Source organism: Brassica oleracea, chromosome C2, assembly GCF_000695525.1.
Source record: "Brassica oleracea var. oleracea cultivar TO1000 chromosome C2, BOL, whole genome shotgun sequence".
In the NCBI taxonomy this organism is placed as follows: Eukaryota; Viridiplantae; Streptophyta; class Magnoliopsida; order Brassicales; family Brassicaceae; genus Brassica; species Brassica oleracea.
The window spans coordinates 52,288,291-52,299,355 of NC_027749.1; the positions used below are offsets into that span (position 1 = coordinate 52,288,291).

The following is an 11,065-nucleotide window of genomic DNA, read 5'->3' on the forward strand; positions in this document are numbered from 1 at the left end:
AATCACTATACTACAACATTTGTCTTATGAGCCTTGAAAACTCCTAATATCAGTTTGCAGCAAATCATGGAGTGCCCCGGAATCGCAGAAAGTACAGTTTTTAACATGACTTCCTTACCTGATGTTGACATCAATATCGTTGTCCATTCCATGGCTTTTTGCTTGATTCTATCTACTATAGAAGCAAATAGATCTTTTTTTCTTCTCTCAAAATGTTCTGGTAGGCTTAAATACTTTCCAACACCTCCCTCCTTGCTGATTTGTAAGTCATTCTTTACCGTTTGCTTCAACAAACCAGGAGCTTTGCGCGAAAAAGTTATGGCGCGAACCAAGGATATTACTAAATATAATTATAACTTTTTAGTCGTGGGTTAAAAATTTAAGGAAAACTTCTTATATACCAAAAATATCAAGTTTGTCTTATGTACATTATTGAGTACAATCATAATGTTATATCATAAAAAATCATAAAGTTATATCATTAAAAATCAAACATCCCTGTAATTGTAAGAACTTTTTGTTACATCAACTTTGTGATTAATAATTTTAATTAGGTTAAAGTATTGAATAAATAAACGGAGACTCGGTGAATGGTACATGAGGTAAGCTATAAAGTTAAAACCTATATTGTGAGAGCACAAAACGACAAAGGTATCAACAATGACCCATCAAAGGGGCCAATAATTTCCATGAATCTCTTGACCCTTATAAAAATAAAAAAGGTAAAACAAGTGTTTGGTTCTGTGCCAATAGATTCCATTTTTCTTATTATTTTAGCTTTTGCACAATTCAAATATAAATAGTTGATGTTTCCTACCAACTTGAATGAAAAAGCATCTAGACAAGTGTATGGTGGTTGTGTACCACTCTAGTTTGCACCTTTATCGTTCTAAGAGAATCCCACTTATGTACATATTTCCTAGATATTCCTATCTCTGGATTTAAACGTACGATGTTTAAGATTTTATTCACATATTAAAAAAATAATAAATATACTATTTTAATTGTTAATTTTTGGTTATATCAATAAAGTTTCACCACTCATAATTTTATTTTTTAATTTATGTTTAAATTTTAAAAATAAATATATTAATTATATCTAATAACATCATACATTTGTTTACAAAATAAAAGGATAAAACATCTTACATTACATTCGTATCCGGAGGGAGTATAAGTTTAACATTGTATCAAAAGCAGTAAAACATTATTTTCTAGATTTGACAGGGGGACATCCGGAGGGAATATAAGAGCACGTTTATCGCGGATCTTAAATGCGTTCCTTAGATTATTTACAATTAAAATTAAAGAAAAAAATGGCATTAAACTAAGATGCGTGACTTAATTAGGAGATGGAAGGGACGTTCCTTACCAGTACGTGTCACAATATTATAGGTATTTTCTCTTTTTCCTCATAGTTTTGGTTCTTTTTGCATTAACTCCAACTTAAATTAATTACTTTAAAATTCACTAAGAACCAAAGTATGGTTTCACCAATGAACATGCTCTAAGTTCTCTGTATTGAATGGCTTGAACATGAAAATTTCCCAGTACATTTAACTTACGCAAGTGATCCCTCACTAATATAAGAACTCGAAAGCAACTTTAAAATCTTGCATATGACACAAAAATCAAAACTGTAAATAGTAAACATCAGAACCCTAGATGGAGATGAAGGGAGTACCTAATGTATGCTTTTAGATTAAAGAAGTAAGTAAGAGTTCCTCTATATTTTGATTATACATCAAGATATGAGTCATGGCCAGGAGATAATCAAACCTAAGAGTATAAAATTTGTAGGTGTATGTGCAAGGTTCAGCTATCAAAACATTTGTGTATACATAATTTACATAGATCATATTAGATTTGGGCATTTCAGATATCGGTTCGGTTCGGTTCAGGTATTTCGGGTTTCGGGTAGTTCGGATAAGAGGTTAGAGGATCCATTTACTACTTGACCTATTTTCGGTTCGGTTCGGATAGTTTCGGGTTCGGTTCGGATAGTAAATGTAAGAACTAGAAAGAATTCAGTTATCATTTGGATCCGGTTCGGGTTCGGATAGTTCGGGTAGTTCGGATAATTTAGATAAAATATCGGTTATTTAGGGAAAAATCTCAAATAATTAGGATGATTTAGATAAAAAATTGGATATTTCAGATTACTTTGGATATTTCGGATAAAACTATCCGACGAGTTTCAGATACTTTCGGGTAGTTCGGATACATTATAATAATTTAGATATCCTCAACTATTTTCAGATACTTTTAATAGAATTTTAAATTAAAAATATATATTTAGTTATGTTATATGTATATTTTATTAATATTTTTATATATTCGGGTACCCGTTCGGTTCTGGTTCGGTTCGGTTATTTCGGATATAAAAATATAGGAACCGTTCGGGTATTTGAAAGTATTGGTCCGGTTCCAGTTTCGGGTATTTCGGTTCGATTCCGGTTCGGTTCTTCGGTTCCGGTTATTTTTGCCAGGCCTAGATCATATACTGTACATAAATGAACTGAAATCACGACTAGTTCACTATTGATTAGCTAAATGAGATACGGAATTGAGCAGAGTCATTTTGATAAATTAAAATGGGCTGTACTGATGTGGGTTTTACTTTTGAGCTAGCCCATTTCGGCTCACACTATTATTTGATTCAAGTCAGATCACCTGATGGTGGTAAATTATTAAACGACGTATGTGCATACGATCCGTAGACTTGTGTTACGGTAATGGAGCAACATATGCTAAAGAGACCATTAAACAAAAAAAAATCCAGACGCATAAGAATCGAAATTATATATAGTATAAAAACTTAGATTGTGAATATGAAAAAGTTACCGTAGTTAGTATTATAATAGTGAATATAGCTTTAAGAAATATAAGATCATAATGTTAATCAAAAACACGGAGAAAATAATGTAGTCTCACCTTATTTTCAAATCATCAATTTTTTAAAATACGCATCAGCAACTTCCCAAGTTCTTACTTCAATAAAACGTAAACCATCTCAAAATTTTAAAATTAAATGGTAATTAGACCGGACCAACCGGTGGGAATAACAGTCGACGGCGCTCGCTGGAAATTCAACATGCGTAAATAGTACATGTCTCTTCCGCTTACTCGAAACGCATCGTTTCAATTAATTGCTTTTATTTTTATTTTTTTATTTTTTTTTCGACAATTGCTTTTATTTTCTCTATCGTTCAACAAAAGAAAACAATCTGACATTAGATTTATCTGTCCAAAGAGCAAAAACCAAAAAAGGTAAAAAGATAGAAGATAAACGAATCAAAAGAAGCAAAAACATTTCTCTTTGTTTTACTGATGACGACTGCCTATGCGTGAGCTCAAACCTAATTTAAGATTAAACATTGTGGTGGCCTAGCTAGATATGTTCTTGATTTTCGTTTTTTCCCCATTTTTTATACGAATTTTTATTTTTATTTTACCTTTATTATAAAGAATTTTAATATTGCATGTGAATTCAAGAATTTTTCTACACGTGGTGGTACTCAATGTTGTGGAAGTAATCTATATATATTTGTATCGCTGCTTCATCAGTTTTTCACTTTCAATTTTTATTTTTTTTTATTTAAGATACAGTGTACAGTATTGTAATGCACTTCAGGAGAATTGCTGAGAGATTAATCGGGGTTAATGGTGACACTGATCAAGAATCTTTGGCTTAAAATGGAGCTCTTTTGTTCAATTATTCATCTGAAAAAATTTCTTGACTTTTTGTTTTGTAATTTCTCCGTGATTGATTTGTTGATGAAGTATCCTCCAAATACCATGTTTGGTTGTAGAACACTGAAAATTTCACATAGATACTTAGTCACACATGCTACATTACTTATCTGATTGGATATCTGTTTTAACCCTTTAATCTTGATCGGTGTGTGCAAAGGACACTATCCAAGATATATATGTCTAGATTAATAGCGACCTTTTGTTGCTCTTCAAGATTTTGTTCCTTTTCTTCATGCAATTAGTCTAGTTTTGGGTTTCTTTGCTAAAGAACACTCGAACTTAAAATTAGTCTACGGTCGTTATGTTCATATATATGTGGCAGTGGCAGTGGCAGTGGCAGTGGCAGTGGCAGTGGCCTAATGGGTTTACTCAGTAGAAAGTAATCGTTGTTTTCTTTTCTCCTATAAGAATGAATCCACTAAGCTACAACCCTTTTTAACAGGTGTGATATTCTTCTCTATCTGTGGTAGTAGAAGTTCCAAATTAAAAACATACAAAACCTCTTGGCATTTTCCTTATATATCTAGGAGAGATAACAATGAGCCCACACTAAGCTACAACTTTTCCTATCTTACGCCAGAGAATCTTAAAAATGGATGAGAACAAATGTATTGTAGGAAATTGAAATGTAACTCATCACTATGCATACGAGTATATCTCTATATAGTTTCTTCGCACTGCATTGATATTTAATTCCACTAAAGCTTGATCATGGAAGAAGTTATTGGGAACCTAATCTACTTGCTTCCATTTTACAATAGTCAAACTCTAGTCATAGCTAGTTTCTTTGGTAGTTTCTCTTATATATATATAACGTATTGGCACTTTTCAAGCTGCGTCGACTTGAGATTAGGCTTCTTATTATGTTCCTTATTAATTGCACAGTTTTTTTGGTGATTAAAAGTTAAATTACTTATTCATAACTTCATATGCAAGTGAATATATAGTGAATTAAAGCCAAACTGTATTTGAATTCATTCAATAAATCATGGACATCACAAATTAGGATTGCAGCCGTGATCTTACCTAATTTGCTATACCCGCTTTCTTGGCTTATCCTTTATGGAGTGATTGTCCCACAACTTTAAGCCAAAGGTTTTGTTTTCAGTTCTCCGATTCAGTTGAATATATGTTTAAAAGCTTCAATAATAGCTTGGTGTAACATGGACACCATGTGAAGCTAAATCCATTGGTATTTATAATTTTCATGTACAAATAGTCAAAATTTATAGCAACTTCACCAACTTCTAGAGATTTTCCTTGTATATATGAACATATACATGGACATGGAAAGAAAAGAGAATATGCTGTAATGGAAAAGTAAATCTAATATGGACATTGCAAAACTATAGTAGCTAGTTACAAAGATACAAAAAATGATTGTAAACAAACATGTTTGTGATTTTGTTTTAAGCGATATACACCACATTTATGTCTATATAGAAACTAGTTATAAGTAGTATTAATGATACAAACTTAAGTCACTCATATACAATATCTATGTATAATAGCATTCTCTTTCCGTTTCATTCTCTCTATAAAGGCCGCTATTGGTGCTCTTTCTAACTCGTAATTTAAAAAAAAAAGGTTCATGAATTGGCTCTTGTACGTATTTTTGTTTTGTTCTTGATATCTCCAGCATGACCAACATCATCGATCGTTATGGCATACAACATGCTTGTGAACTTAGAAGCTTGGTAAGTTAGCTGAGAACATCATTTAACGTGGTCGTTAATGTCATTAAGGGATCGAAGTGTTGGCTGCGTCTGAGATAAACTCTATGCTTTGAACTTGTCATAGCGACTGAAGTTTCTAGGTTTCCCATCATTTTTTTCACGTGCAGGATCTTGCAGAAAAAACTCGGAGTTATCTTCCACACAATGAGTTACTCGAATCAGTCAAAAGGTTAGCACTAAGACGCCTTTTCCCCTCTTCATCTGATCAAAAAAGTTTTTTTTTTCCTTTGTCTACTTATGACTAAGCAGCAATCTTGAAGAATCAAATGTCGACAATGTAAGTGTAGATTCTCTAATTTCTCTGGAGGACCAGCTCGAAACTGCTCTGTCTGCAACTAGAGCTAGGAAGGTATATATGCTTGCTACAAAGTGAATGAACCGATTATTACATAAATATTCTGTCTAGTTAGTTTCCTAAGACCTTGCTTGACTTCAGATGAAATAACATAGTTTTTAATGTCATGTTGCAGACAGAACTAACGATGGAGTTTGTGAAGATGCTTCAAGAAAAGGTTAGTGCTACCATCCCGGTCATTATCGGCTATGCTGATTCTTGAATCCTCTTGCAGATCACTAGACCCAAATCTCTAGATTTTGGATGTATCGTTTGGTCTTGTCTTAGTCCCTGAATTGTTTTTGGCTTTTGTTATGTGATATTCTAATTAGAACAAAAAGGTTTTGTTGAAATCTTTGATTAAATGTGACTTATGGACTTGTCTGGAGATGGCTTGAAAACATGTTAATTAAGAGACTTATGGACTTGTTAATCATTTTCAAATAGGAGGAGTTGCTGAGAGAAGAGAATCTGGTTTTGGCTAGCCAGGTAACAAGAGTACTATTTGTTATGCTTCTAGATACTAATTAAACACTTTATATACGTAGATAGATAATACACATATACAAAGGCGAGGTGGCACAGTTGGCTTAGCGCGTAGGACTTACGCAAGTATAAGAACATATGCATAACTATAGTTGAGGACTTTATGGATGGAAGACAATTTTATCTGAGACCCATAATTAAAGATATGATTTTTTTTCATGTTTCCAAATTTATATCTCTGTTAAACTTTACTTATTTAGTTGATAAGAATGCAAGAACGTATCTTACAGGACCCAATTTAAAATTTAAAATTAGGCAAAAGACATTATGCTTCTAGAATTCTTATTTTTCTTATCCTTGTTAATAGAGAAGAATTCTTTTTAGAAAGTTCCAAACGAATGTAATAGTTGCACAATTTCGGTTAAATCCATCACTTCTCTTTTTTTTAATATAAGTATATGTGCTAACAAACAATCTAAGGAATTTTTCTTACAGATAGGGAAGACGAACGGAGGGAGACAGAACAATTCACCGGCAAATAGCTTCGGCATCAATCCTCCGGAGACTCTCCCGCTGCTAAAGTAACTACTATGATCCAACGGCTGAGTTAATTCAAAGCCTGATTTAAAGTTAATAAGCAGATGTGTAAACTATAAAAAGCTGCATAATCTCAAAACTCTGCATAATCTCAAAACTCATTTTATCGCTGTAATGCGGAAGTTTAAGTAAAAAACGGAGCTATAGTTTTCTTGCTAAAAAAGAATTATTATAAAATTAAGATAAAGTATGGAACTTTGTAGATCTTGGCGTTCGGTTCGAGTTTTTCGGGTTTACGCTCTTAAGTTCCTTACTTAAATTTTATTAATACGGGTCGGGTTCGGATAATAACACTTCGGTTTCGGTTCAAAATTGTATTGCGTCTTAAAACCCATAAAGTAATCATATATCGTACGGATTCAGGTTATATCTGTTCGGTTCGAATATAACCGAAGTAAAAAAACAAAAAACTTAAAGCAAAACATAAAAAAAAAACATCTAAATTAAATAAAAATCAATCTATCACACATAAAATTGATAAAATAACAATAAAATATGAAATCAAGCATGAAAACAAACATTATTTATAAACAATATGTACTGCCTTATAGAGAGTAGACTTTTTTATTTCAATGAGCAAATTATAAAATATTTATTTATAACTAATTGTGTACTTAATTATTTATTAAAATTTTAATATTTATTATTACATATCATTTTACCAGAAATTTTAAATTTAATAATTGAAACACTTATATATATTTCAAAATATTTATATTAACTATTAATTTCAGATTTTCGGGTTACCCGTTCGGATTCGGTTAATAACACTTCGGGTTCGGATATTTTTTGTACCACTCTACAAGACCTAGACCCGTTCGGGTATTTTTACATTTCGGATTGGATAACGAGTCGGGTTTTTCAGTTCGGGTTCGGTTCGGATTTCGGTTCCGGATTTTATGCTCAGGCCTAAGAACTTTGTTGTACCTTCATAGACAAGACCAGAGCTCGTGTACTTCTGTTCATGTCTACAAATTGAGATCATAGCGAAAGTTAGAAAAAAAGTAAAAGATTACTTACGGTTCGATTAAGAGGGGACCACAACTCTGGTGGTTGCTGTATTGTTCCTGAGATCAGACCCCTACGCAGAGGGTATTTCACCCACAACATCTGCGAGTTGAAAACAACCTTAGCTACGTAGAAATATCAAATATATATGATGTTAACAGTCAAAGAAGAATTCTTCTGGAGCACATGTTATTTCAGAGGGGGAGTTCAACGACCTCTATATAAAGGAGAGTGGACAAAGCGTTACAGAAAGAGATATCGTTTCGATGGTAGAGAATATGTAAGGAGTAGTCGAAGAGATCGAGTGATGAAATTGAACTCGTCGGAAGAGGAAGTGCCCCTCTGGCATAGAACGATCTCGAAGAAGAAAGAAAGCCCTAGACAGAGTTAAAGAGAAAATATGTAATGGGCCAAACTAATACAATGCGATAGAGCCCAACACAAAACAAATGATTACGAAATCCACACAAAGTTCGGCAGGAAAAAAAAAATAAGTGAGACCCACGATACTGTGCACACGTGGGCTCAACTATTATTATATATAGATTTTTTTTTTCTGACAAAAAAAAGTTATCTAAGCTTTTTATATCGAATTGTTATTGAAAATTGAAAATTACAGAAAACGATACATTTATTATGGTAGTTTAATGTGTTTTCTTAGTATATGCGAAAATATTAAAAAGTCTATCATTGTGGAACGGATAGAGTATAGACTTGTTGAACAAAAACAATCATAATAATATAAGGCTTAACAACGCACCAGTATTTTTGAAAAAAAAAAAAACGCACACTGTTGTGAAAAACTAGAGAATATAATCTATGTTTCTGTATTATTCATAAACATAAGAAGCCTTTTATATATAGGGAATTACACCGTCATAAAATAAAGAAAATACAAATATGGAAAGAATACAAATCATAATCTAATAAGCAAAAAATAAGATGCCGATTCTCTCTCTCTCTCTCTCTCTCTCTCTCCTCACGGTCGACTATCTCTCTCTCTAGCATTGGGCCGGTTATGAACCGGGCCGGTTATGAACCGGGCCGGTTATGAACCGGGCCGGTTATGAACCGGGCCGGTTATGAACCGGGCCGGTTATGAACCGGGCCGGTTATGAACCGGGCCGGTTATGAACCGGGCCGGTTATGAACCGGGCCGGTTATGAACCGGGCCGGTTATGAACCGGGCCGGTTATGAACCGGGCCGGTTATGGATATCCACAATATGATTTATAACACTCCCCCTTGGATGCTATAACCATACAGGGATTGTAATACGCTTTAGATGTTGCCTCATTAAAACCTTACCAGGAAAACCCAGTGGGACAAAACCATGGTGAAGGAAAAAGAGTACAACACGTATTATTCCCTCTGTTCTGAACAACTAGCGGCTGGCCTCATGAACAACCAAGATCTCCGAATGGTTTGAAGATGTGGCCGCGATCGTCTGCTTCATGGAACGCCATGATATGGCCGTTCCACCATGTGTGAAAACATAGTCTGTCTGTGATAGAGCATTGTGTGGATCCGAAAGATAACCTGCATTAGAAAAATCAACTAAACCTTCTTTGTTTTGGTTAGTATAAAATAAACCCAAGTCTTTCGTTCCTTGCAGGTAACGAAGAACATGTTTAATCCCGATCTAGTGCCTTTGGGTTGGACAAGAGCTTAATCTAGACAATAGATTCACGGAAAAACGTATATCTGGTCGTGTGACTAGCCAGATACATCAAAGCTCCTATGGCACTCAGATATGGCACTTCAGGACCAAGAACATCTTTATCGTCCATCTTAGGACGGAACGGATCAGTGTCCAGGCCGAGGGACCGCACGACCATGGGGCTGGATAACGGGTGAGACTCGGCAATCTCTTGAGTACTTTTTCTGTATATGCCATTTGATGCACAAGAATTCCATTTCTTATGTACTCAAGCTGTAATCCTAAAAAAAACTTTATTCTTCCAAGATCTTTCATCTCGAATTCTTTCTTAAGATATTCAACTGTTTGGGAGATTTTTCCAGAGGTTCCTATGATATTTAAATCATCAACATACACTGCTATAATTACAAATTCTGGCCGAATTTCTTTATAAAAATACAGGGGTTGATCGGATCATTCTTGTATTCTTCTCTCTCTAGGTACTCACTTAACCTATTGTACCACATTCGGCCTCATTGTTTCAATTCATAAAGTGACTTATTCAACTTTATACAGTGTTGTTCTCGAGTACTCGATTTGTTTTTCAACTCTATACCCTCTGGTACTTTCATATAAATCTCATTATCCAGTGGCCCATATAAGTATGCATTTACAACATCCATTAACCGCAAGTCTAATTTCTCTCTTATAGCCAGACTTATCAGGAATCTAAAAGTAGTAGCATCCACCACAGGGGAGTATGTCTCCTCATAATCGATTCCTGGTCTCTGTTTTATATCTAACGACGTTACCATGTTCGTTTTTCTTTCTCACAAAGACCCACTTTTGGCCGACTGGTTTAACATCATATGGTGTCCGGACTATTGGTCCAAAGACATATCTATTCTTTAACTTTATAGAGTTTAACTCCACGTTTATAGCTTCTTTCCATTTGATCCAATCTGATCGTTGAGTGCACTCATAAATAGATGTGGGTTCATGATCCTCATTATCATCCATGATTTCAAGTGCTACATTGCATGTAAATATATCATCAATGTCGACATTCTTTCTGTTCCATTGTATCCCAGACAATACATAGTTTATTGAGATCTCATTATTATCAGGACCTTCAGTACCTTGAATCTTGGCGTCCCAAGAATCAGTATTAGATACATCAGGGCCGGCCGCATCTAAGCATTCATGATCGGCCGCGATCGCTATTAGGACTTTGGGATCGGCCGCGGTTAAGTCCCGGGATTTAGGAACGACCGCGGCCGTGTCTAGGGTTTCAACAACCTCAGTTTCATTCTCTGCACCTTTCTTAATTTTCCGAGGGTTCTTATCTTTGGAACCTATTGGTCTACCACGTTTCAACCGTTGTCTAGAATCTGTAGCAACTTGATTGTGTCCCTCTTGAACATCAATTTTGATTGGAGTATTAGCAGCTGGTGTATATGACTTAGTCACTCTTTTCGGGTCAGCAAAGAAATCTGGCAATTGATTAGC

The 11,065-nt window shown here is 34.5% G+C and overlaps 1 protein-coding gene and 1 long non-coding RNA gene across 4 annotated transcripts; one reads left to right on the forward strand and one right to left on the reverse strand.

Moving 5' to 3' along the window:
- Positions 1 to 3,505: 3,505 nt before the first annotated feature.
- LOC106326811 (agamous-like MADS-box protein AGL27) lies at positions 3,506 to 7,139 on the forward strand. 3 transcript variants are annotated; one of them, XM_013764736.1, is made up of 7 exons: positions 3,506 to 4,198; positions 5,396 to 5,453; positions 5,600 to 5,661; positions 5,780 to 5,841; positions 5,963 to 6,004; positions 6,274 to 6,315; positions 6,375 to 6,800. In XM_013764736.1, exons 2-7 carry the CDS (start codon positions 5,419 to 5,421, stop codon positions 6,456 to 6,458), a joined length of 327 nt encoding a protein of 108 aa, XP_013620190.1. In that variant the 5' UTR covers positions 3,506 to 4,198; positions 5,396 to 5,418; the 3' UTR covers positions 6,459 to 6,800. The 3 variants fall into 3 exon arrangements, with proteins under 3 accessions (XP_013620190.1, XP_013620189.1, XP_013620187.1); XM_013764735.1 differs by lacking the exon at positions 6,375 to 6,800 and adding an exon at positions 6,808 to 7,139 and having other exon boundaries at positions 3,519 to 4,198; XM_013764733.1 differs by lacking the exon at positions 6,375 to 6,800 and adding an exon at positions 6,808 to 7,128 and having other exon boundaries at positions 3,525 to 4,198; positions 5,742 to 5,841.
- On the reverse strand, positions 6,842 to 8,256 carry LOC106326813. The gene is made up of 3 exons (XR_001267332.1): positions 8,133 to 8,256; positions 7,930 to 8,019; positions 6,842 to 6,931 (listed from the first exon to the last, which is right to left on the reverse strand). It is a non-coding gene; the product is annotated as an uncharacterized LOC106326813 (long non-coding RNA).
- Positions 8,257 to 11,065: the final 2,809 nt, after the last annotated feature.

Bases quoted from the DNA above. Each gene is read 5' to 3' on its own strand.
- LOC106326811 (XM_013764733.1), top strand. From the start codon at position 5,397: ATGACCAACATCATCGATCGTTATGGCATACAACATGCTTGTGAACTT. The intron at 5,842-5,962 runs GTATATATGCTT...GTCATGTTGCAG, and splicing joins CTGCAACTAGAGCTAGGAAG to ACAGAACTAACGATGGAGTT. The intron at 6,316-6,807 runs GTAACAAGAGTA...TTTTTCTTACAG, and splicing joins ATCTGGTTTTGGCTAGCCAG to ATAGGGAAGACGAACGGAGG.